Here is a 26,481-nt window from a genome sequence, read left to right as displayed (position 1 = left end):
ATGAATGAGGATCTGAATGATTGATGGCTTGTAATTGTTAAATAAAAACCAAGAGCAGTCTTCAGTATTTGGTTGTGTTGGAAGGAGGACACGAAAGGACAAAAAGGAAGGGTAGTGTCTAAAGTCTTCTGGAGAAAAAAAAGGGGATAACATGCTACAGAGTAAATGGTGCACAACTACAGGATTGATGTCACACTAGGTTTTTATGAAAACAGTGAATGCTTCACAGAGAATCCCTTTGGAGGAAAATTGATTCAAATTTTCATGAAGCATTGAAATATTATATACATATAGAAACAATAACAACTATTGTGGGCAGATATTGAAGTGAATAGAATTTATACTGTAGATATTTTCCAGTTAGGTTTGTGGTTAGCCAACAGTCAAATCAATCAAATACAGAGAGATATTAAAGCCATTTCCACAAATATTTTATTTCTATGCAGAATGAGAGATTGGATAAGTCACAAAGTGTTCACCAGAACTAGGTCTGTATATTGGAACAGTTTGTTCTATAACCCGAGTCAGCTCAGGGTGAGCCTGTCAAACAGGTACTCTCCCACGCCATTGTCAGGGCCTTCCAATCTCTTCAGGTTGGTGATGTGATCTCCCAGCTTCTTGATCATCTTCACTTGCTCATCCAAGTAGTGCCTCTCCAGGAAGTCACACAGCTGGGGAAAGAAAGCAAAACGTTTGAGAATATTGAGGAGAATCTACACAAGAAAATTTAAAGAACATTCCCTCAACTGATTCTGGGCAGCAATAACGTGGATAGGCATTTCTAGTTCAACAGGATTGAAATTCACCAAGAGGCAAATCATCAATTTTACTTTTGTATCACAAATTAAGATGTCAAAAAAAGTAGAAGAAAAACACATACAACTGGTCTAATGCTGAATATTGTGTATGTAAAGCCACCTTCAGGTTTGTGTTTGTTACAAATCTGTGAGCATTCCCTCCTGCATTGCCATCCTAAAGTTCCCCAATAGGTTTCAGCTCCATAGAATAATCACTTGCCCTTGGGGAGGAGGGGCAGTGAGTGGGGGAAGAAGAATTGATTGAAGCCTGTTTAATTCTTGTCCTAAAGCCACAGCCTTACACCCATTGATGCTGGCCTTGGTTTCACAATATGCAGGAGGAGCATATTCCCAAATTTCCGTCTGCACAGCTCTAAACATGGGGCTTCCAATTGGTTTTGTTCAGGATCAGCATAAAAGAAGCAAGTTAAAAGTAAAGCAAACATTCCCTTCACAGTTCAGCAAGTTGGCATTTTCCTTATCAGCAAGAAAACTTGCTTTAAATGGGGTCTAAAGTTTGGAGAGATTGTTACACTCAGACAAGATAGAGCCCATGGTGTTAGGGTAGTACATTAAAAGAGAGAAGATAGTCATCTATTATTATTTAGCCAGAGTCCAGATAAGGGGAAGATTCAGGATGGCAGCTTACCTGTCATGTGACCCTGGGGACACAGGGATAGTTTTAAGGGAAGAGGTCAAGCCTGCACTCAGCACAGAATAAAAAGGAGACCTCACTAAAACACAGGATTCTATGGAGCTTCACAGGGTCCAAGTGGAACTGTTATTTCTCCCTGAGGGAGAGTCTATGATCTGAAAGCATGATCTCAGGTGAGGGGTTAGACAGGGAACCTCTTGGGAGTGAATCTGGAATTCTTGGCTGCAGAGGATGGGTCACATTAACAATAAAAAAACCACAAAGGGAATCAAGATTTAGGTGGATAAGGCTGGAAACTAAAGTGGATGATTCAGATCAGCCATGATTGGGGATGGCAGAACAAACTGATGGGTGGAGTGGCCTACTTCTTTCTTAACACCTTCTAATTGATGTGAAGGAGCATTCACAGGTAAAAGATATTGGTGTAAAGACTGAAAAGCTACATTGGGGAAATACAAATCTTGGTATTAACATTCAAACCCAGTCATTTTAATCCAACTTCAATCACATGTGTAAAACTAGAATGAACAACTCACATGAGGGTCCATGTGGTCAGAGGCAAGTTTGTGCAGATCCAGCAGACTCTGGTTCACATCCTTCTCCATCTGCAGAGCTCGCTGCATTGCCTCCAGACCATTGCCCCACTCATCCTGAACTGGCTTCTGATGATGGAAGAGAAAGGGGGTCATTTTCTTACAGTGAGTATTCAATCCAGTAAAAGTGTAAGAGAAAGAGGGGCTAACAGGGCATCAGTATAGAATTGCCATAAGCCAATAGAGTTAAATTACTTCAAACCCATATGAAGCGGAGTTACTTCTAATCTAATAGAATAAAAACTGAATTAAACCCCACCTTGATGTCCTGCAGGAGAACTCGGCCTCCACGTTTATTCTGGAATGCCATCAGTTTCTCAGCGTGTTCCCGTTCCTCAAGGGACTGCTCCTTGAAGAACTCAGCAAAGTGACGCAGGGCAACATCATCCCGGTTAAAGTAAGAGGACTGTGGGAAGAAAGCCAAACAATTCTTATTATCTTTATCTGCAATTCAGTTTCAGACGTGGAAAAAAAACAAATGTGTCAAGATCCTGTGCCATTCTAAAGTTGCTGATAGGCAGTTAGATAGCTCTTCGGAGTCAAACAGAAAGTTGACTTTGAGATGCAATTTTTAACAGAAGTTGTTAGAATATGCTTCCCCTTGTCCTGCGGATGGGGAATTTCTTGAGCTTCTATTCCTGTTAACAGTGGGACTCACTTCAAGTGAAGAAGCATCTCAGAGTCACTGAATGATCTGTCAGAAACTGACCAGTTTCCTTCAGTACAGAGGCAATTGTTACTGACTCCAAACTACTTGGGTTCTTGTATTATAAGTTAAAAAAAAACCACACTTCAATCACAGTAGATTCACATTGCTATTGAATGGCATGTATTCCTTGAGCAAAGCTCCTCAGGAACCTCAAAACTACATTGACAGCTAGAGGTAAAGAATATAAATGAAGACATGTTCACCATTGCACCAGCTATAGTCACCCTATTAATGACCGTTCCCTTAAGCAATAGTCGAGCAACCTTTGTGTTGTTGATTTGTTACAGTAACTGGGCAAAGTAGTCCAGCATTAAACCCCCATAGAAAACAGCTGCTGCAAGGAACAGCCCATTGACTCCATAATAACTTCCACACAAAGTCCGTCACTACTCAAAAGTGTTGCTGTCCCAGCAATCAAGTGAGCTAAAGCCCTTTCATTAATTGTGAGATACTCCAATTTCTCCAAATACACTGGCAAGGAATACCAGGCTCACCATGGAGTGGTAAGTATAGGAGGAATAGAGCTCCAGGTTGATCTGCTTGTTAACAGCAGCCTCACAGTCCTTGTGGTAGTTCTGACGCACTTGGGAGGCCATCTTCACTATTCCTGCTCAGTTACCCAGCAACTCTTGAACTGAGCCTCACCAGCACAAGCTCTTGTATTTATATTCCTGGGAACATCCTGCACTAAGACAGGGAGGAGGTATCACCAATGATTGACAATGCCTGCTAACCAATCAACTCACTCATGCATCCAGGCACCAATGAACTCAGAAAAAGGGATTTGGTAAGGGGCAATAACAGAACAAGAAGTCTGGAGGAAGCTCATTATGAGGTCCTGCCTCAGGTTCGTACATCTTGAGCAAATCCCTAACTTGCCCTTATTTACAGCTAGATAAGAATGAACTGATTGTGAGTGAAAATAAAAGCAATTAGCTAACTGACCCAAACTGGTTGTTTTGCTTCATGTTACAGGCTGATGTTTGCCCAGAACAATATCTGGTTTGTAAAAGGTTTCAGTCCTGGAACAAATGATGTTGCTCCCTTGGAGCAACTGCTGCCTTAGGCACAGCAGACAGGGTGACCGTCGTTCATATCTGGACCTACTGATTATGTGACAGGCCAGAGCATGCAGGAGAAAGATGCCACCAATAGACACAGTCAAGCCACACAAACAGAAGTAGTATCTGGGTAGTGATACCTGTTCTGGTGAAACAAAGGATTTACAATGCAGTGAACATCCAGCAGTCAGACTGAGCTCAGTTTGGGCAAAGCCATCACATGGTCACTCAAGGGCCACCCCACTGGACACCAGAGAGACTAATTATAGGCTGCATCCAAGGTCAGCAGGTAATAGGCAATGCAACTGAACTGTTCACAAGTATTTCAAAGGTAAGGGAGTATAAAAATGGATGGCCTTGCTACAACTACCACCATATTAAAAGGCTGGTTGTCATTACTACCAAGAAGGTTAGGTAGACAGTGTTTTTATGCAAACTGATGAGAAAAAAATAACAACAATGTAGTACTGGATAGTTTATTGACATTTGGTACATTTCACCATAGAGGTCATGTTTCATCTATTTTCAGAAGCAGAAAACTCAGCTAGTACAAATATCTCCCATTTATACCAAAAAAAAACACAAGCTTGCTCCCTGCAGTCAGTTCAGTCACTCTCCGCCAGCATGAGCCTGTCAAACAGGTACTCTCCCATGCCATTGTCAGGGGCTCCCAGTCTCTTCAGGTTGGTGATGTGATCTCCCAGCTTCTTGATCATCTTCACTTGCTCATCCAAGTAGTGCCTCTCCAGGAAGTCACATGTTAAAGGTTGAGGAGAATCTACACAAGAAAAATTTAAAGAGCCTTCCCTCAACTGATTCTGGGCAGCAATAACATGGATAGGCATTTCTAGCTCAACAGGATTGAAATTTACAAAGAGCAAAATCACCAATTTGTTTCACAAATTAAAGATAAAAAGAAGTACAAGATGACATACAACTGGTCCAATGCTGAACATGGTGGCTTAAACAATGTTTACATTTGTTACAAATCTAATCATTGCCTCCTGCACTGCCATCCTAAAGTTCCCCAATAGGCTTCATCTGTATGGAATAATCCCTTGCCCTTGGGGAGGAGGGGCAGGGGGAAGAATTGATTGAAGCCTGTTTAATTCATGTCCTAAAGCCACAGCCTTACACCCATTGATGCTGGCCTTGGTTCCAGAATATGCAGGAGGAGCACGTTCTCAATTTCCATCTGCACAGCTCTAAACATGGGGCTTCCAATTGGTTTTGTTCAGGATCAGCATAAAAAGAACCAAGCTAAAAGCAAACAAACACTCACTTCACAGTTCAGCAAGTTGGCATTTTCCCTTATCAGCAAGGAAACTTGCTTTCAATGGGGTCTAAAGAGATTGTACATTCAGACAAGATAGAGCCCATGGTTTTGGGGGTAGTAGATTAGAGAGAAGTTGGTCATCTATTATTATTCAGCCAGAGTTCAGACAATGGGAACATTCAGGATGTCAACTTACCTGTCATGTGACCCTGGGGACACAGGGATAGTTTTAAGGGAAGAGGTCAAGCCTGCACTCAGCACAGAATGAAAAGGAGACCTCACTGAAACACAGGATTCTATGGAGCTTCACAGGGTCCAAGTGGAACTATTATTTCTCCCTGAGGGAGAGTCTATGATCTGAAGGCATGATCTCAGGTAAGGGTTAGACAGGAAACCTCTTGGGAGTGAATCTGGAATTCTTGGCTGCAGAGGGCTGTTGAGGATGGGCCACATTAATAATAAAAAAAAGGGAATCAAAATTTAGGTGGGTAAGTCTGGAAAACAGTTGAGGATTTAGAGATCCATGATTGGAGATGGTGTAACAGACTTGATGGGCGAATGGCCTACATAGTTAAGAAGTTAGAGGTGGTGAAGTAGCATTCTCAGATAAAATATATTGGTGTAAAGATTGAAAAGATGTGTAGGAGATACACAATTCTTGGTATTAACATTAAAACAGTCATTTTAATACAAATTCAACCACACAGCTAGAACCGGAACGGAGAACTCACGAGGATCTGTGTTGCCAGAGGTGAGTATGTGCAGATCCAGCAGACTCTGGTTCACATCCTTCTCCATCTGCAGAGCTCTCTGCATTGCCTCCAGACCATTGCCCCACTCATCCTGCTCTGGCTTCTGGAGGGAGGAAGAGGGATTCACTTTCTTACAGATGGTATTCAATCCAGTAAAAGTGCAAGAGGAGGAGGGGCTAACAGGGCATCAATACAGGATAGCCACAAACCAGGGTTAAATTACTTTAAATCCATATGGAGTGCTGTTACTTCTAATCTAGTAGAATAAAAGCTAGGTCAAATCTAACCTTGATGTCCTGCAGGAGGACTCAGCCTCCATGTTTATTCTGGAATGCCATCAATTTCTCAGCATGTTCCTGTTCCTTATAGAATGCAAAGTGACACAGGATAACATCATCCCAGTCAAAGTAAGAGGACTGTGGGAAGAAGACACTCATGTAAAAGCTTAAACATAATTGCATGCAATTCAGATGTGGAAAACCAAACGTTAAGATTCTGTGCCATTCTAAAGTTGCTGATAGGCAGTTAGGTAACTCAGGTGGCAAACAGAAAGTTGCCTTAGATTCAACTTTAAATTGAAGTTGGTGAACTGTGCTGCCCCTTGTCCTCAGGATGAAGCATTTCTTGCAGTTCTATTTCTATTAGAAGTGGAACTCACCAAGTGAGCAAGCATCTAGGAGTCACTGAATGATCAATCGTACTGTCAGAAACTGACTAGAGTTTCCTTTCTACAGTGGCAATTGTTACTAACAAGCTAGTTGGTTTCATGTATTATAAGTTTTAATAAACCCACACACTTCAATCACACTAGATTCACATTGCTATTAAATGGCATGTCTTCCTTGAGCAAAGCTCAACAAGTTCTTGTATTTATACTCCTGGGACATCCTGCACTCAACCAGGGAGAGCATCACTAACAATGCCCGATAGCCAGAAATGACAGGCATCATGAATAAGACAAGAGTCTTGGAGGGGTAATAACCCAGAGTAATACTTGGGGCAGATTTGTGGGATCAGTCTTCATGGAGGATTTCTTGAGAAGAATAGATCCTGCACCAACTCCTAACTTGCTGCTTGTGTTGATAAACATTTTTAATAAGTTTTAAAAATCTGATCATGTGAACCAAAAAAGTATCTGTTGACACCTGTCCTGGTCAACTGCATTGACTCCTGTTTGACATGCAGGAAGTCACAACAGGCTCCGTTCAAACAGAGCAACACCACATGGCCAGCCTGATAAACACAAGGCTGTTTCATTGATGGCTGCAGCTAAGTTCAATAGTTAATAGGCAAGGCAGGTTGACTGTTGTCGAGTCTTTTAGAGGGAACAGAATATGTATTAAAAAGAAAGAAAGAGAGGTCTTGCTATAAGCAGTACCACAATAAAGGTTGCTGGTCATTGTCTGTTAGTAGTTCTTGCAGGAAGAACTAGCATCTAAGGTAATAAAACAGTACAATATTTAGTTAATTTATAACTTATATTTCACAAAGGATCAAGTCTCATCTGTTTTCAGGAGCAGAGGAGATCAGTACAGGTCTTCCATTTATAACCAGAAATTACAAAGCTTGCTCCTTCAGTCACTCTTCCCCCAGGGTGAGCCTGTCAAACAGGTACTCTCCTGTGCCATTCTCAGGGGCTCCCAGTCTCTTCAGGTTGGTGATGTGATCTCCCAGCTTCTTGATCATCTTCACTTGCTCATCCAAGTAGTGCCTCTCCAGGAAGTCACACAGCTGGAAAGCAAAGAAGGGAACTAGTTACATCCAACACCAAATACAACTTCAAGAGCTTGGATTCCAATCCATATGGAGAACAGCCAGTTAAGTGACATCATTGAGATTGCTAAAGAGCCTCTTGAAAGTGCTCAGATCTTGGGAACACTAGGACCTTGGTCCATCCCCATATAACACTTCACAATTTAAATAGGGATTGAGGGCCTAACAGGCAAGGGTCATACCCATTTAAGCTAAAAGCACAGATTTAAAGTCATCAAGGACTCACATGAGGGTCTGTGTTGCCAGAGGCGAGTTTGTGCAGATCCAGCAGACTCTGGGTCACATCCTTCTCCATCTGCAGAGCTCTCTGCATTGCCTCCAGACCATTGCCCCACTCATCCTGCTCTGGCTTCTGGAGAGAGGGAAGAGGCAGATACTTCACTTGCTACAGTTACAATTAAGACAGTTTAAAAAGTTTGAATGCAAATTACTGTAATAGAGCATCGAATTAAATTGCTTCACATCTATATTTGGCAGAATTACTGCTAATCTAGTACAATAAACACTAAACCCAACCTTGATGTCCTCCAGGAAGACTCGTCCTCCACGTTTATTCTGGAATGCCATCAGTTTCTCAGCGTGTTCCCGTTCCTCATGGGACTGCTCCTTGAAGAACTCAGCAAAGTGACGCAGGGCAACATCATCCCGGTCAAAGTAAGAGAACTGTAGAGAAAGCAAGAATAATCTAAAACTCCAAGTGCAATCCCAGATGTTCTCAGGGGAGATGGTTTTGAAAGAAGCAAATTTAAACAGCATGTAGTTGAGTTCAGTTACTCCCTGATAACTGAGTTAGCCAAGCTCTGCTTTTGATAGTCACTACAAATGTTATTAATTTTAAATAACAGATTTCAGACCAAGACAAAAAACTTTAACATTTATGCCTATGTAGTACCTCCTGTTTTCAGGAAACCCAACATGCCCTTATCTCCTTGTGAAGAGATTTTCCCCAATCAGGCAGATCACCTGCCTCTATCCATCTTGAAAGATGCTGCTTCAGTGAGTCATAGGGACCCTGCAGTGTGGAACAGGCCATTTGGACCATTCAGTCCATTCCAGCCCTCTGACAAGCATCCCACCCAGAACTAGCTCCCTACTATATCCTTGTAACCTCACCTTTCCAATGGCTAGTCTACAAATATCCTAAGGCACCATGGACAATCCACCTAAATCTGCACATCAGGTTGTGGGAGGAAACAGACACAGGGAGAACACAGAAGCTCCAAAGATAGAGGTAATCAGAGGGTGGAATCAAACCTAGGTCCCTGGCACTGAGGGAACAGTTTTAGCCATTGACCCATCATACCACCCATGGTTGATCATATTGCCAGAAAGTCATTTTCCACAATATAAGTTAATGTTTGAAACAGAAAAAGTAGGGGTGCTGAAGAAAGAAAAAAGTGTATTTCAAATGACACCAGAGAATGTGCACTCATGAGAAGCTGTCTAATTAGTTGGGCAGCTGAATACAAAGCCTCAACTCTTCCAGTGAAGGATACAATCCTTGCAGTGAACAAAGCCTCAACAACTCCAGGAGGCTGAGTGCTTGACACACAAAAAGGGAGGAACCATGTAAAGAGGATCTAACAGACTACAGCGGTGACACCATTAAGTGAATTTGAACAACTAGGTTCATGGTTGAAAAATCCAAGAGGCAGCTCAGTAACATTTAGGTAATTAAGCAATCTGTTCTGACACCATTGGAGCAGGTGGGACTTGAACCCAGGCCTCCTGGTTCAGAGGTAGGGACACTACCACTACACCATAAGCAGTACACAAGTTTTCATAAAGCAAGCCTTGAGAGAACAGCTATTGTAGAATCATCCATTCACTCAAATTATTCCATATCTGAAATCACCAGAACATTACACAATCCATTTTGCCACTACTTCATTAAATCATTAACTTCAGATTACATCTCAAGCTCAAGTCTCACCATGGAGAGGTAAACATAGGAGGAATAGAGTGCCAGGTTGATCTGCTTATTTACAGCATCCTCACAGTCCTTGTGGTAGTTCTGACACACTTGGGAGGCCATCCTCACTATTCCTACTCACTATCACCTAGACACCTCTAAAACTGAGCCTTTCTTCCCTAAGGTCTTACATTTATACTCCTGGAACATCCTGCACTCAAACAGAGAGTGGCATCACCAATGATGATTGACCATGCCTTACAGCCAATGAGGAATCACCCTTGTGCCCAGGCACCAATGAACAAAGCAGAGAGAACTGTGAGGGCGGGGCTGAGATTTAGATCCAATCAGAGATCTGGAAGATAGACAGGTTTAGGAAATGAACCTTAATGATATCATTGCTTTTGGAGTAATAGATCCTGTGCATACCCCAAACTAGCTGGTTGCTCAGAGCAAGATATGACTGAATGAAAAATGAAGTCTCTCATCCTTGGGAACACCCTATAACCCTCTCCAACCATTCTATAAATCTGCATGTGTCCCAATATTTTACCCTTGAAATTAAATGCTAAATTTTATTTTTGATGAAGTGTCTTTAACCAATTTTTTTTCATTTATTCATGGGACGTGGGCATTGCTGGCTTGTCCAGCATTCATTGCCCATCCCTAGTTGCCCTTCAGAAGGTGGTGGTGAGCTGCCTTCTTGAACCGATACAGTCAATTGATTTAGCTACACCCACAGTGCCATTAGGGAAGGTGTTCCAGGATTATGATCCAGTGATGGTGCATGGGATTGGAGGGAACTTGCAGGTGGTGGTTTTCCCGTGTTCCCTTGTCCTTACCTATGGCATCAGTTGTGTGTTTGGCAGGTGGTGTCTCAGGAGCCTTAGAGAATTACCCAAGTGCATCTTGTGGATAGTATACACTGCTGCCATTGAGCTTTGGTGGAGGAGGGAGTGAATATTTGTGGACGTGGTGCCAATTAAGCAGGGGCTGCTTTGTCCTGGATGGTGTTGAGCTTCTTGAGTGTTTTTGGAGATGCACTGATTCAGCCAAGTGAAGAGTATTCCATCTCACTCCTGAATTGTCTTGCAGATGGGAGACAGGCTTTGAGATACAGGAGTTAGGTTACTTGCTGTAAGATTCCTTGACCATGACCTGTTCTTGTAGTCTCTGAGTTTATATGACTACTCTAGTTTAATTTCTGGTCAGTGGTAATCCCAGGATGTTGATAGTGGTGAATTCAGCCACAGTAATACACAGTAAAAATGGCAGATGAAATAAGACTGTAACTGTCTGACTTGCAAGGATATTAACATCTCATTACAATCTTATCCAATTCCTAAAATTCTATTTCAGGTGATGTGTGTGTCGCTGGCTAGGCCAGCATTGATTACCGAACCCTACAGTCAACCACATTACTGTGATCTAGAATTATGTAGGCCAAATTGGGTAAGGACAGCACATTTCCTTCCCTAAAGAGCGTATATGGACCAAATGGGGCTTGTCTAAATCAGTTGTCAACAGCTTCACAGTCATCATTAGATTCTAATCTAGATTTTTATTGACCTCAAATTCCATCAGCTGCAATTCCAGGACTTGCAGCTCGGCCTGCCCACCCTCCCAAAAACAATTATTGGGTTTCCTAGTCTTGTGCTAATATCAGAAAGTCATCACCTTACATGCTGGTTAATTGCCATCAGCATTTGCATAGGTTATTGAAAGAAGTGGTGATAAACACGTTGGGAGGGCATGTCTGGTTGAAAGAGCTGCACAAAGCACCTAAATACAAAGTTAACATAATGGGCAACCTTCCCTACTAGCTTGGTAAACAGATTGACAAGAAAAATATTGTATTTAGAATGGGAAGGTGAAATATTTCAGAGATGGTAGGAACTGCAGAATCTGAGATAACAAGGTGTAGAGCTGGATGAACACAGCAGGCCAAGCAGCATGGCTGATGTTTCAGGCCTAGACCCTTCTTCATTTTTGAAGCCTGCTGTGTTCATCCAGCTCTACACCTTGTTATCTCAGGTGAAATATTTAGTTTTGCACATGGGATTCATTCAATCTGAATACAGAAAGGGATTAGTGGATTTCAAATTCCCCACAGACCTCACTCCTGCCACTACCTGAAGTGTCCGGAGAAGGTCACAAGTTGAGGTTTAGACTAAGTGTGGGCTTGTTTCAGCCAGGAAAAATTATGGTTGAGTTCAGCTTTACTCAAGGGTGCTACTTCTGGATGCAGTTCTTCACTGACTTTATGGAGGGTTAGGCCTTGCCAATGAGTCTGATGTGACAATTCTGAATTGGACAGTTGGCCTATGTGCAGCAACTGTTATGACTACTACACATTTGGATATTCTAATCGCGCATGGACAGGTTCTTGTCAATATTAGGTTAACATGGTTTTAAAGGGGCACCTAAAGAAAAAAGCCAATGTTTTAAGTTGGATCCCTATGACTCGTCAGTATCTTTAACATTTCTGACATAGCTGAGTGGAGTATGTAGTTAAACGTCAAGCTTTACAAAAAAGTTGACCACAGTTGTCATTTCAGAGCAGAAGTGAGCTGAGAATTATATGTTAGCGTGACTAGTTGAGTTTAGAAACAGCTAAAGTTTTATCTTTTGGTGGGGGCTGGACAGAAGGTTAGGAGGAAAGTTATTCCAGTGGCATTGATACTTCTACCTGACTGAGGAAGTTTGAGAGTTTCCCCTTGAAGGAAAAGCTCCTGGTTGGCATTCAGATTCTTGCTAGTCTTCCATCACATTGGGAAGAAAAGTTGTTTCATTAATCTAGGTAAGTATCCCTTGTCTCATGATCACTCAAGATATTATTTTCTGCTAGGGAAAATATTTGGGACGAGAGATTTTGCTAGTCATCTAGATCAAGAGTTAAATGTTAATTCAAATCCACAGTATTTATTGCAATTAGTACATTCCATAATCAAGCCCAGGACAAATTTGCAGAAGTCTCCTTTGTAGACAAAAAGGCTGATCCTTGCAGTCAGTTCAGTCACTCACTCTTCCCCAGGGTAAGCCTGTCAAACAGGTACTCTCCCATGCCATTGTCAGGGGCTCCCAGTCTCTTCAGGTTGGTGATGTGATCTCCCAGCTTCTTGATCATCTTCACTTGCTCATCCAAGTAGTGCCTCTCCAGGAAGTCACACAGCTGGAAGGAAAACAGAGGGAAAATAATTTAGATAACAACACCTTCCCTTGACAGGTTGAGGTTTCATCCTGTGAACTGGAGCAACAGAACAGTTGATCTTGATGCAGCTCTGGTGCAGTGTTATGGACAACATAACATAACCACCCCTCACCCCAAGTATGTTCAAGCAGACTCGGCCCCAAGTTTTAGTTTAAAGCAAACATGTGGTGTCTGTTTTGGATATATTGCAACTGGTCAAACTATATGCCAAGTGAAAATTCAAATGCTGTAGTTAAAATAGTCAAAAATAAAAAATCAGAAGAAATGTAGCAGTGCTAGATACAGCAATTATAGTGGAACAGTTAGAAATCTTAAACAGCCCTTGGCAAAAATTGAAAATTCAGATTCTCACATGCAGTTCTCCCATTTAGGAAGCAAAAGCAGAAAATTGAGATTAGCAGCGAGCTTCCAATTCTGAGAAACCAATAGGTTCAGATGCTACTGGAAAAATCAGAACCCAGAAATCCTAATCAGAGATCTGGCCACAACAATTCAGTCCATTAAAAGCCCAAGGCCTAACAAGCTGTTTACACAAATGGCCTTAACTTGCCAACTCAGTACTTCTGCCCTAGCTCTTCCAAAAGAAGGCAATAACCTCCCAAAGTGACAGTCTTGTGACAGAGGAATTACTATACAAGTAAGACTCAAGATCCTACCATCAGTGGAATATTTAGTTGCTAATGTCCTGTCAGCCAACACAGCCCTCATGCTAGTTGTCAGATCAAAGCATGAACTATACTCTAGCCATGGAATTCAACAAAACTTCTCCAAAAGCCCACAGAAACTCACATGAGGGTCCGTGTTGCCAGAGGCAAGTTTGTGCAGATCCAATAGACTCTGGTTCACATCCTTCTCCATCTGCAGAGCTCTCTGCATTGCCTCCAGACCATTGCCCCACTCATCCTACTCTGGCTTCTGAAGGATGGAAGCGAGATGTTTCAATAGATTGGAAAATCCACAGAGGGAAGAGGGATACAAGGATGAAATCGCATGGCATAATAGTCACTGCATTAATCCGGTTGTTCCAAATAGTCAGTGCCACAAATTCCAGTGAAGCTAAATAGGTATAATTAAACCCAACCTTGAAGTCCTGCAGGAGGACTCGGCCTCCCATTTATTCTGGAATGCCATCAGTTTCTCAGCGTGTTCCCGTTCCTCATGGGACTCCTCCTTGAAGATCTCAGCAAAGTGTCGCAGTGCAACATCATCCCGGTCAAAGTAAGAGAACTGTGGGAGAAGAGGAGAAAGTGAGAAAGTGGCAGAGTCAGGCAAGCTGCAGATCTCATCTAATCAGAACTTCAGTAAGAGCTTCTCTGGCTTTTCAGCTTAGAGTAGAAAAAAAAGTGAATTGTACAAACCCTGAATTTCAAGACAATGCACTAACAGATTCTGCTGTGTACTGCTCTGAACTAGAGATCTGAATTTAGGAATATAAAAGATCATTTGACTAACTGAAGAGAGAGGCATTGATTTTTGCAAAAATCAGAGATTTGTCATCGATGAATTGGAAAGTGGATTTTTTTCCCCCCAGGCAGAGTTACTAGTTATCTAGAGAAAAATTGCTGAATGCAAAGCAAATGAGCACAATGTTATTAAAAGTAGTGAGCATGTCTACAGAAGGCCATACGGTCTCTGTAAATTCATGTGAGCAAGAAGATCTTTTATCCCTGCACTGAACATCTTCACGAACTGTGACCCCCATTTTATTGTGGATAGAGTGGGCACAACCCCTCAGACCTGATGGTATCAGTGTGAGAGCTAATGAGTTACAACTTGCACCAAACACCTCAATAGCCATTAATTCCCCAGATCTCATGATGACTCAAGAGCCCATCACCCATTTTAGAAACCCCTGATTTAACAGGGAGCCTAGATTTCCATCCATAACCCAAGTGATGTAATCAGAGACCCTTTCACCAACCCCCTAAGAAGTCATCTAATCAATTGAAAGAAAGTCCCTTGACATTGAAGTAATAATGTAAAATAGCATCATGGAAGATCCCAGTAGTAAGTCCAACACAACAGGATTGTACTCATTTGGAAACAGGCAGAAGGGGCGTCATAAATCATTCTTATATCACCAATGAGTCACCCAATTCACTTCAGAGTTGAATAGAAATTGATCAGGTTGATGCATCATGAAAAATCATCCAAGAAGCTACAAGGAACCTTGGATTTGGTTCTAATAAAACACCTCAGAATGAAACCAAATTGGTAGAATGCAGAGGAATCAGTTAATAAGGCAACCAGAAAAAAAAAACTTGAATAATCACTTGAGTGGATTAGGAGGTTGGTAGAGGGAAAAACATTCAAAAACCAACTCATTGGCTTCAAAGAAATTCTACCCATCCAAGATATAATTCAAAAGACAACTGTGAAACACATGGGATATAGCTATCACTGACATATTGCCCACCCCTAGTTGCCCTTGGTGGCGTGGGGTGGAGTGGTAGATAAACAGAAAGAGGGGACCTTCAACACCACAAGCCTCACCATGGAGAGGTAAACATAGGAGGAATAGAGCTCCAGGTTGATCTGCTTGTTAACAGCATCCTCAGTCCTTGTGGTAGTTCTGATGCACTTGGGAGGCCATCTTCACTATTCCTTCTCACTACTACCTAGACAACTCTAGAACTGGAGAAGTCTTTCTACCACAAACTCTTGTATTTATACACCTGGGACATCCTGCACTCAAGCAGGGAATGACATCATGTATCATCATTGACAATTCCTGACAGCCAATTAGGAATATTCCATTAATCCAGCACCCAATGAAAAATGAGAGGGTGTTATGGGGACCTTACTTTTCATTTAAGGTTTTCATAGAGTGATGTCCAGATTTAAGGTACTCTTTGTGTTGGAAGTGAAGGAAACCTATATGCACACCTCTCTTTTCTTTCAACAAGATCACTTCTAAACGTGACTCTCAGGTCCATGTACAGGTTCCTGGGGAAAGATTGCCATAGCTTTGCTATTCAAAGTAGATAGCCATTAGCTCTCCTCTATCTCCTACACCCTTACCAATTCCAAACTATTTCTGAAGGTTTACTCCATATGCTTCACTTTCTTACAGTTATGTCATGGACTCTTGTCTGCAATGGAATTTAGTTGCTGTGACTGTCCTCAAGTGGAAAATGTTAGAAAACCAGAGTTTCCCAAGATATCTCAAGCAATTCAACCCTGGAGACAACATTGATCATAATTTCATGTGTGTTCGCCCATTTCTTAATGAATTGATACATCTTTCATCAGGTCCAGAACATGTCAGTGGTACTGATATTAATCACATCATTTGAAGGATATTAAATAAAAACTGAAAGAACCATGAATGCTGTAAATCAGAAATAAAAACAGAAATTTGTGGAAAAGTTAAAGAGGCCTGGAAACATCTGTGAAGACAAATCAGAGTTAAAGTTTTGGGTCTGATGACACTTGATCAAAGCTTGCTCCCTTCTGTGGAAGGGTCATCAGACCCGAAATGTCAACTCTGATTTTTCAGTTGAAGGATATTTACTTGCACTAGATAGTTTGCAGTCAATCTGCGGGTGAAACAAGTTGGTGAAATGGAAGGTTCATCAATGAGATGCCTTGACCAGAATTCTATTGCTCCCATCGCCATCAACTTTTGAATGGACCTTTCTCTTGCTAACAACAAACATCACACAGTCTAACGTTCAACATTCTGTTCCTTTTGCAACTGTTCACTTTATTTTGAGAGGTGTTTGTGAGTAAACATTTAACATTTGAAAGTTGGAGAGTCTTGGGATATAACTTGATCCTTTCTGCTTTTATTCATCCAACACATTGTATGACCTTTGGACAGTGTGGGTACAGGCAATAGTTACCAATGTTTGCCAACTCTTGCAAGAGTCATCTTAAAGTGGTCAATGCTCGGTCACATAAACAGGTGAAAACAAAACCTCCTTTCACTGTTTTGTGAACAGTAGGAGTTGGAGCATAACCAGGTCAGCTGTTTGAGCACTGAAACAAGACCATGTCTAATGTGGTCACAACTATAATACTATTTATAACTAACCAGGAGAAGGCTTGCTAGAGCAGAGATTGAGACCCCAAGTGGGGACCTGAGGTGAAGTTGATGGAATCATGAGTTCAGAGGCAGCAATGACCATAGGGGAGTTGGTGTTATAACAGACGTACTCCTACCCTCAGCTTTCTCTGTGACAATTTAAGCCTCAAAACAAGGGTAATCATGGCCTGCCATTACACACTATTGTTAGTCACTAACCATCCTCATCAACAGCTATTCATCCTCCTAGCCAGATTACTATCACCTCCTTTGGATTCCAACTGCTCTTCCTCGTCATTGGACTCCATCCTTTATCCTATCATTTACTCCCTACCACATCCTGCTCCCTATCATCTGCACATAAAGTGACATTTCACTAGCTAGCATCAGTGCGTAGGAAGGGTCACCGCACCCAAAGCATTATCTCTGATTTTTTCCTTCATGGATGTTGCCAGACGTGCTAACCTTTTCCAGCAATTTCTGTTTTTGTTGTTAATGATGGGGAAGCATTTGGAAAGCACCAAGGTATGAAATAATGGTTGAGAGTTTAATCCAGGGGCTATATTTAACTCCTGAGCAAGAGTATGTCAGTCCATCAGGCACATGGAGAACTTCAAGAAATGCTTTGAATAATCTGGTAGAATTGAAGAGTGATTGTTACATTTCTGTTCACGTAAATTTAAAACAACCAAAAATGTAAAAATAATCTAACCCCCACCTTCCCATCCACTCCTGTCAACTTGTCACCTTTGTGAAGGATCTCTCAAAAATATTCAAAGTCATTTTGATTTTGACTTACAATTCCTTAAACTGGCATTAGAGAAAAAAAAAGCTTCATTTTCAATGGGTGACACCTTCCTCTAACCTCTCCCCCAAGAGAGAACATCCTCCCCCTACCCATTAAAATCCTTCTTACTCTACAAAGGATCAGCAGGTATGAGCAAGTTTTGTTTTATCATTAAGCCCACCCAATCCCAAATTAGTCTGGTAAACCCCTTTCTGAGCAACTTATGCGGTACTTGCTTTAATAAAAAAAGGGGATTAACACCATGCTCCAGCTGTGGAGTCACCAATGCACTGTATAACTGAAGCCTAACTTGTATTCAATTTCACATTGAAATTAACATTTCATTAGCTTCCCTAATCAGATAAACTAATCATCTACAGCAACAAGGAATGACATGGAAGAAAAACAATTTGTCCTGACTGTTTCATGACAATAGCATAAAGGGCTCTTTACTTTCAGTTTTGAAGAAAAATGAAAACTTTATTCAGTTCCAGCAGTAGAGGCAGCTATCCCATTTCTCCAGCCTTGTGCTGTACTTGGCCTGGAAGTGTTTGATGGAAACTGTCAGAGGAGCTTTCTGTTCTTTCAAAGCAGGAAATTTCATTCCCTATCTAATCCATGCTGTAGGTCAGTAATGGTGTTTCCAAAATGTCATATGCTAATCAGTGTTGAAATGGACCATGATTGTAATTGTGTGCCATCACAATGATAGCAGATCCTTTTATGCAGCAAACAGAATTGGCATTCTTTTCTCAATCCCAAAACCTACATGCTGCTTGAAGTGTAGATTGGAGAGGTCAGTAACATTGGATCACATTTCAGGAGCAGTGAGCCATGCCAAAAGCATGTTAAAGCTTCCACAGAATCAATTCATACAGCAAACAATCTTTGGTCTGGATCAATGTGCATGTAATGAGCGATATCGCAGCAAGTCAGTTTCACAGAAATTTATTTCTATATCCAGTGAGATAGAAGAACAGGTTTACATTAGCACTCTACACAAAGCTGAAAAGTGGTTCCAAAGCTCACTCAGCTCAGGGTGAGCCTATCAAACAGGTACTCTCCCATGCCATTGCCAGGGGCTCCCAGTCTCTTCAGGTTGGTGATGTGATCTCCCAGCTTCTTGATCATCTTCACTTGCTCATCCAAGTAGTGCCTCTCCAGGAAGTCACACAGCTGGAGGAACAGAAAAGGAGAGCAAGATTGAGTAATTAGTACAGACAGGATTGAATTAGTCTTTATTTGGGTTTCTAACATTGTTATGGATGGGGACAGCAGCTGGCTATCTCCAAGAAGAGGCTAAAAGTGCCTTCTCATCTATAAGTATGCCAGAAGTTCGAGCGAACTAGACTTGCACACAAATTCCAAGCTAATTTCATTTAACTGGGAACAAATCCCATAATAATTCACACCCCAGATACTAACATATAGCAGCCAGATTGGTCACTGACAAATAGCACAAGTGGTGTTTGCTCCAAACCACAAGGTTACATGGACCAGAGTGCAGGGGCAGATTCCAGTATCACCTTCAATACCCCTGATAATTCATTATCAGGAACTCACATGAGGGTCCGTGTTGCCAGAGGCGAGTTTGTGCAGATCCAGCAGACTCTGGTTCACATCCTTCTCCATCTGCAGAGCTGTCTGCATTGCCTCCAGACCACTGCCCCACTCATCCTGCTCTGGCTTCTGGAGGGACGGAAGAGGCAGATGCTTTATTCATGTGAAAAATGAAGGGAAGTGCAATGCAAATGAGATGGAAAGGTAACTAGTGTGCCATGTAACATTGCTGGGGTAATGAAAGTCAAGCTTCAAAGTCAACATCTAATTCAGGTAGTTGTAGTGTAGGAAGATAAACCAACCTTGATGTCCTGCAGGAGGACTCGGCCTCCACGTTTATTCTGGAATGCCATCAGTTTCTCAGCGTGTTCCCGTTCCTCATGCGACTCCTCCTTGAAGAACTCAGCAAAGCGACGCAGGGCAACATCATCCCGGTCAAAGTAAAAGGACTGTGGGAGAAGGAGAAAGTGGTAGAGTCAGGCAAGCTGCAGATCTCATCCATTGTGAGCTCCAGCAAGAACCCACCCAGTTTTTGAGACTAAACAAGAATGAAGTGTACAAATCCTGAACATCTAGATAATGAACAAACAGTGGAGGATATTGGGTTCAGAAGCAGAAATCTGAATTTAGGAATACAAAGGTCATTTTTGACGCAAGTCAGATTAAATTTGCAACCAAGGAGGTTAGGAGTTTGTCATTGATGACAGGATAAGTGAACCTTTTTAAAGGCAGGGTTACTCATTATTCAGAGAAAAATTGTAGAGTGCAAACCAAATGAGCACAATGTTAGGAAAAGCAGTGAGCATGTCTTCAGTGGGTCATATGGTCTGTCACTTCATGGGACCAAAAAGAGACCATTTGTCTCTGCACTTACTGCCTTCTCCACATGTGACTTCCATTTTAGTGTGGGGAAGGTGGACCCAACGCCACAGACCTGAGTGCATTATGGCAGGAGCTAGTGTGATGTAACTTGCATCAAATCCCTCATTCATTACTTCCTCAGATCTCATGTGCACATTCAAGATCCCAACACCCATTTTAGAATAAGAATCAATTAACCATTTTAACAGGGAGCTTCAGTTTATTTTAGTGCTCAACCAAATTGGTGTAAATCAGAGTCCATCTCACCAAAAAGGTTAAGTAATCATCTAATCAACTGAAAGAAAGACCCTTGACATTGAAGCAAGAATGTCAAGTATCAACATGGAAGAACCCAGTATTAATGCCCACACAACAGGCTTGACTCTTAGAAACAGGCAGAATAAACAGGGCTCAAATAATTCCTGTTTCACCAATGAGTCACCTAATTATCTTTAATCAAAGTTGAATAGAAATTAATTAAGCTTACACATCATGAAAGTCATTCAAGAAGCTATGAACAAACTTTGGATTTAGTTCCCATATAAAACCATTCCAGAATGGAACCAAAGTTATAGAATGCAGAGGTCACTTAACAAGGCAATCAAAAACCACCTTAATGACTGGAGTGAATATTCAAAAGCCAACTCATTGGCTTAGAAGAAACCCTATTCAGAGGAGATATTTCAAAAACCCAACTGCAATAAACACAGGACATAAACATGACTGACATGTTGCCCACACCAAGTTGTCCTTAGTGGGGCTAGGCAGGGTGGTAGACAAGCAGAAAGAGAAGACTTCCAATACCACTAGGCTCACCATGGAGAGGTAAACATAGGAGGAATAGAGCTCCAGGTTGATCTGCTTGTTAACAGCATCCTCACAGTCCTTGTGGTAGTTCTGACACACTTGGGAGGCCATCTTCACTATTCCTGCTCACTATCACCAAGAAAACTCTAAAAATAAACATCTCACTCACAAGTATTTATACTCCTGGGACATCCTGCTCTCAACCAGGACTGACATCAGCAATGATCACTGACAATTGCTGACAGCCAATCAGGAACTTCCCATCGATCCAGCCCCCAATGAAAAGGGAGAGGGTGTTATGGGGCTGGAGCTGAGACCCAGAGCCAATCAGAGATCTGGAATACAGGGATGTTTGGGAAATTATTCTTGATGATGCAAGTGCTTTTGGAGTGATAGGTTCTTAACACAGGCCAATCCAGCTGGTCATTTGTAAATGGATATGTGGTGTGGTAGTGTCCTTTTCTCTGGACCTGAAGACTCTGGTGTCAGGCCCCACTGTCTCCTGAACAGGTTGCTCAGAAAGTATCTATCCTGGGACAGGAAATGAAGTGATTAAAAATGTTACCTTTAGTGAAGCACTTTTCTCCCATCTGAACAATACTGGTTCTTTTTGCCTCAAGTGTTTCACTGATACCCCAAGTGTTTACAACTAGTTTCATTCCAGAAGATTTAAAGGGGACCTGAGGGGCAGTTTTTTCACGCAGAGAACTGTGCATATATGGAATGAACTGTTAGAGGAAGTGGTAGAGTCTGGTACAAATACAACATTTAAAAGCAATTTGAATACATGAAGAGGAAACATTTAGAGGGTGTGACAATACAATGGCTTTAAGAGTTGTATTTTGACCACATTTTTAATGAAGAAAGTTTGAGACAGAAGTAGTGAGCAGTCCGCTCAAAGAAAATAAAGTAACCAGCCTGTGAGGTGTTGAGGTTTTTATTGAAGTTGGAAGAATAGAAGTGACCTGAATTGAGGTACTCAGGGGTGTGTGCAAGAGGGGAGTTGCGGCGGGACGGGGGTTGGGAGGAAGTTATTGGGGGGGGGATGGAGATGGTGAAGGGAGGTCAGCAAGTGGTTGTTCAAGCTCCCACAGAATGAGGATTTTTATTTTTAGCTTTCAGCAATTGCTGAGATTTTCAAGCTGTCTGTGGGAGCTCTTATTCCTCTCTCTGTTACAGCTACAAGCTGGGAGTTCTCCTCCAGCTGTTAGAATTGCACGTGAGACAATCTATTTCACTGAATCTGCCTTTGCCAAGGGCGTGTTTATGTGATGTTACCATGTTGGAACAGTTAATTAATCGTAATTAATATATCTACTGTTTTGTTCAGCATTTCGATCGGTAAGCCAATACTGTTCTTTTCACCTTGTCTCTATTTTGACTGTAGTATAAAAATAAAGAGTGTTTTGCTTGAAGTCAATAGTTTGACCAATGAGATTTCATCTTGAGCACCATTCCTTACATTTGCCTTTAAAGTAAAAAAAAAAGACATTCTGGTCTTTATGTATTTCGAGGGGATTTGGTCTGTTCCTCAACAAGAGATATGAGCTAAATGCAGGCAAATGGGACTAGTTCATTTTGAGATACCTGGTTAGCATGGATGAGTTGGATCGAAGGGTATGTTTCTGTGCTGTTTCACACTGTAACTCTCAGCAGTTCGGTCGAGGAATAGGTGATGAGATGTGTTCCTTTGGATTTAACACTGGGTTTGATGAGCCAGATGGGACATCAGGAACCACCAATCTGCATCCACGCACAGCCCTCTGAGGACAGACAACACCAATGGACACAGTTGACCCACCCAAACAGAAAATGTATCTGGATATTGACAGATGTCCTGGTCAGAATGGATCTGAGATGCAGGGGATGTCCAGTGGTCACAAAGGGCTTTGTCCAAACTAATGGACATCTCATGGTCATTCAATGGTCACCAGAGACTTTGATGAATATCTGTGTTGACTGGCTCTGTGGGAATAGGTGGCGTTCCTGGCTTACTCCCTGGTTGTCCGAATAACATGAACTACAGACAGCCATGTTCTTCCAAGTCCATATCCAAAAAAGTACACTGCAAGAAATTTATAATACAATGTTGAAGTACACTCTTACCAAACACTGGAGCATTTTTGAGAGATTGAAATTACGCAGGGGATCTTTCAACGATATGTTTTTTTAGAGAACTCCTGAGTGGTCACAAATTTGAGAACATGTGGGCAGAGAAAGCTAAAGAAATTGAGACACCTTGTAAGTCATATCTATCTTGTATAGGCATCTTCTGTATATCTTTTAGTTTGGTAGGATGAGGTCTAATACCAGCTGATGAGTAGATTCAATTGAAAAAAATGGCTCAAATTTATTTGATCTTTTGTACTGTTGAAAACAAGACCACGATTCCTTGCTATGGACATGAGTTGAAGAAGTTTTCTGTTTTGTTCAAGTGTAGTTCTTCTGAGAATTGTATCTACAAGACAGAGATATCTTGGCAAGTTCTCACTGATGCTGTCCTTCTGTTGTTGGAATCTATCCTGGCTGACATATTGTTCCAAGCTTTTTTGGCATTGTTTCTTTGTTAGCCCTTCTTCACATGGTGTTGTGTTACAATTTGGGCTTCTCTGGGTTCTTGGACTTCCAACAGATTTGAACCTAATCTACTCATGTAGAACACAACTTGGATGTATCTTGAAAGAATGGATAGTGCTTTGGTGGGTGAGACGAGCCACATCTGATTCAAGGATTGGAATATTTGTTCCCTAGTAAAGCACTGGCAGATGTGACTGTTTTGTGACAATTGTTCTGAACTTGCTTCCTTCACTGAGCTGTGCATCAATAGTACATTCTTTGTGTTTGTTTAGCAGTGACCTTTCAAATGATTCCATGGATGTACAGATAACACTAAGTTCCATAACCTCTCCACATAGATTGGCTTAAGTGAAATCACTCTTCATACCTTTCCTTCAACATCTACCTGTGAATTGATCACCCATTCCCCCTAACTGTTGGCAGTACAGCATGATCTCCCAAAATTGATCATATAGAATGTGAATATTCGTGACAGCAACAACAGAAATGTCAAAGGATGATATTCATCCTAACCCAGCAGTGACCAATGCTAGATCAAGTTTTCCTACATGCTTTCATGTGAAGGAAATAAAGATATCACGTTTCAGGTCCGGTAACCTTTCCTCAGAACAGACCCGAAACATTAACTTTTTTTTTTTGCTTCACAGATGCTGCCAGACCTGCTGACTTTTCCAGCAAGTTTGCTTGTTACTGATTTGCAGTTCTTTCGGTTTTTAAATTCTGTGATCATTATCTGCTACTCCTTAAGAATAGCTTCATTAAGGTCCTGAAGCTCTGACAGAAGGTCAATGGTGTGCCAATCCTTAGTTATGTTTTTATTTGCCATCCTTTTGGTCTTAAGAGGAGTGTATATTGCTCACCTATATTTCTGTTGGCTTCGGGGAGCGTATATTGCTCACCTATATTTCTGTTGGCTTCTCCTGTTTTGTTAGTCATATATCAGAGACCTTGAATAACTGACTTCTAGGAGTCAGTTTTTTTGCCTGCAGATATCATCCACGTGGAAAAAGGGTGAACATATTGTAACAGTTTGTTTCCCCCCTCCTTATAAATGGTCCCTGAAATTGATTTTGCAAATGAGCACAAATCAGTCTTTGTCTCAACCACAAACTTGTTAGAATCAACCTCCTGTTGAGCTGATGACACCTTAGTCCCACAGACGTAATATGGAAACTGACCATTTAGTTTAACTCATCCACACCCAACAGATAGCTTGAACTGATCTTGTCCCATTTGGCTTTATCCTTCGAAACCCTTTGTATAGATATCCACCTATGTGCCTTTTAAAGGTCATAGCTATACCAGCCTGCACTAGCTCATTCCATTCATGAGACACTAGGGAAAGTTGCTCCTCAGGTCACTTTCCCTCTCACCCTACAATTTCCCAACCTGAGAGTGGAAAAAAAAAGCCTTGACTGTTCATTCTGTCCATGCCCCTCATTATTGTAATGAGAGGGTCACCCCTCAGCCTCTGGAGGCTTAAAAGGAGGCTAGCCCCAGCTTGCTCACCCTCCTGGCTGATCTTGTTCATGAACCTTTATCTTTCAGGAGAAGCTTTCCAATCAGGGTGATCAGCATTGAATGCAATATTCTGGAACATGGCCACACATGTCCAACAGCTGTAGGATGGCATCCCAACTCCTACACTCCATGCTCTGACCCATGAAGTGAAACATCCCAAATGCCTTCTTCCCCACCCTGTCCACACCTTCAAGGAACTTAGCACCTGCACCCTAGGCCTTTGGCAATGCTCCCCAGAGCCTTCCATTAACTGAAATTTGACAAACAAGTGAAGTTAAATCAGGGAGAGATTGAAGATTTGTTTTCACCTCATATGCAACCTTAGCATGATTTCTTTGAATGGCCCTTTGTCATAGTAACATCCCTACCCCTTGACTGGGAGAGATGGGATCAAGTGGCAGCTGCTCCAGTGAAGCATAATACTGAACAGGTTGATGAAGACAATATATTAACATAAAAATCAAAATCCTACTGAGAATGTTAACCTTCAGAAGTTATTCAATTCAAACCCAGAAGTGCCTGGATTTATGGTGGTTAGTTGACTGAAAACTCACTGTCCCTCATAACCCTCAAGTTTCACTGATGTTTTCCAGCCTTCTGCTCATTTGGTCCTTTTGCTGAGAAGGATAGGCCTACAAGCTATTCATTATATTTCACTGTTCCTGGGTCAGTGCTAATTCCTTCCTTCAAGGCTATAGTGGGTGGGGTTGACCAACACATGGTGGTAGGGTGGCTCAAGGCAGCAGCTCAAAGGTGACTAGGTCAAGGCAATTGTCTGGGCCAGACAGTGAAACCCACAGCCCAGTGGGGAAAGTGTTCCCATCAGCAAGAACAGAACCAAACAGGATCAAGCTACAGCTCACAGCAAGGATTAATCTAGAAAGGAAGGCAAGACATGGTCCAATATGGAGCAGTTTATTACACTTGGTACAGGACAATTAGCAGCTTCTGCAAAAGCAGAAGTCTCTACAGGTCTCCCATTTATACACATGTAAGACAAGCTTGCTCCCTGCAGTCAGTTCATTCATTCTCCCCCAGGGTGAGCCTGTTAAACAGGTACTCTCCCATGCCATTGTCAGGGGCTCCCAGTCTCTTCAGGTTGGTGATGTGATCTCCCAGCTTCTTGATCATCTTCACTTGCTCATCCAAGTAGTGCCTCTCCAGGAAGTCACACAGCTGACCAAAAGAACATAGGGAAGGGAATTTAGATAACAAGACCAGTTTGCCTTGACCATTTGAAGTGTCATCCTGTGATCTAGAGCAGCAGAGACCATGGTATTGATGCAGTTCTCAGGAACTGAGTTATGGACCATAGACTGCAACACCCTCCTCAATACTTTAAGGTAGCCTAGATGTGGAGTTTCTTTAAAGTGAAAAAAATGTAAAGTCTTGTATACAATGCAACTGGTCAAGCTAAATATTTTTCAAAACAATTCTAATGTGGTTGTTAAAATACAGCCAAAGAGGCTGTGAGAAGAGCAGAAGTGCAACAACACTAGGTACATTATATTAGAACAATTAATTTGTAATCTCAAACACCACTTGGCAAAAAGTGGAAAATTTAGATTCTTACATGCCTTTCTCCAATCTAGGAGAGAAACA

The 26,481-nt window shown here is 41.8% G+C and overlaps 4 protein-coding genes across 7 annotated transcripts in view; all 4 read right to left on the bottom strand.

Annotated features, from left to right (window-relative positions):
• Positions 1-509: 509 nt before the first annotated feature.
• Positions 510-3,375, bottom strand: LOC109938385 (ferritin, heavy subunit-like). The gene is made up of 4 exons (XM_020536794.2): positions 3,249-3,375; positions 2,305-2,451; positions 1,989-2,114; positions 510-671 (listed from the first exon to the last, which is right to left on the bottom strand). Exons 1-4 carry the CDS (start codon positions 3,348-3,350, stop codon positions 525-527), a joined length of 522 nt encoding a protein of 173 aa, XP_020392383.2. The 5' UTR covers positions 3,351-3,375; the 3' UTR covers positions 510-524.
• Positions 3,376-4,405: 1,030 nt separating this feature from the next.
• LOC109938384 (ferritin, heavy subunit-like) lies at positions 4,406-20,944 on the bottom strand. Of its 4 annotated transcripts, none has more exons than XM_048617682.1 (5): positions 20,791-20,943; positions 19,416-19,562; positions 19,117-19,266; positions 12,570-12,700; positions 4,406-4,445 (listed from the first exon to the last, which is right to left on the bottom strand). In XM_048617682.1, the coding sequence occupies exons 1-5, from the start codon at positions 20,890-20,892 to the stop codon at positions 4,421-4,423; spliced, it is 555 nt and encodes a 184-aa protein (XP_048473639.1). In that variant the 5' UTR covers positions 20,893-20,943; the 3' UTR covers positions 4,406-4,420. The 4 variants fall into 4 exon arrangements, with proteins under 4 accessions (XP_048473639.1, XP_048473641.1, XP_048473640.1 ...); XM_048617684.1 differs by having other exon boundaries at positions 19,117-19,242; positions 20,791-20,942; XM_048617683.1 differs by lacking the exons at positions 4,406-4,445; positions 12,570-12,700 and adding an exon at positions 18,486-18,729 and having other exon boundaries at positions 20,791-20,944.
• Positions 7,308-9,702, bottom strand: LOC109938383 (ferritin, heavy subunit-like). Its single transcript, XM_020536792.2, has 4 exons — positions 9,550-9,702; positions 8,133-8,279; positions 7,843-7,968; positions 7,308-7,574 (listed from the first exon to the last, which is right to left on the bottom strand). Exons 1-4 carry the CDS (start codon positions 9,649-9,651, stop codon positions 7,422-7,424), a joined length of 528 nt encoding a protein of 175 aa, XP_020392381.1. The 5' UTR covers positions 9,652-9,702; the 3' UTR covers positions 7,308-7,421.
• A 4,834-nt stretch (positions 20,945-25,778) lies between the features above and the next one.
• LOC109930388 (ferritin heavy chain A-like) overlaps positions 25,779-26,481 on the bottom strand; it is an 8,639-nt gene continuing 7,936 nt past the window's right edge. The window contains exon 4 of the mRNA XM_048617669.1: positions 25,779-26,055. Within this exon, the coding sequence (XP_048473626.1) occupies positions 25,900-26,055 (156 nt within the window). The 3' untranslated portion in view covers positions 25,779-25,899. The remainder of the gene's footprint in view (positions 26,056-26,481) is intronic.

The sequence above is a fragment of the Rhincodon typus genome, chromosome 37, assembly GCF_021869965.1.
Source record: "Rhincodon typus isolate 14 chromosome 37, sRhiTyp1.1, whole genome shotgun sequence".
NCBI classification, from domain to species: Eukaryota; Metazoa; Chordata; class Chondrichthyes; order Orectolobiformes; family Rhincodontidae; genus Rhincodon; species Rhincodon typus.
The sequence above is the reverse complement of the archived record's forward strand: the minus strand, read 5'-3'. Positions and strand labels throughout refer to the sequence as shown.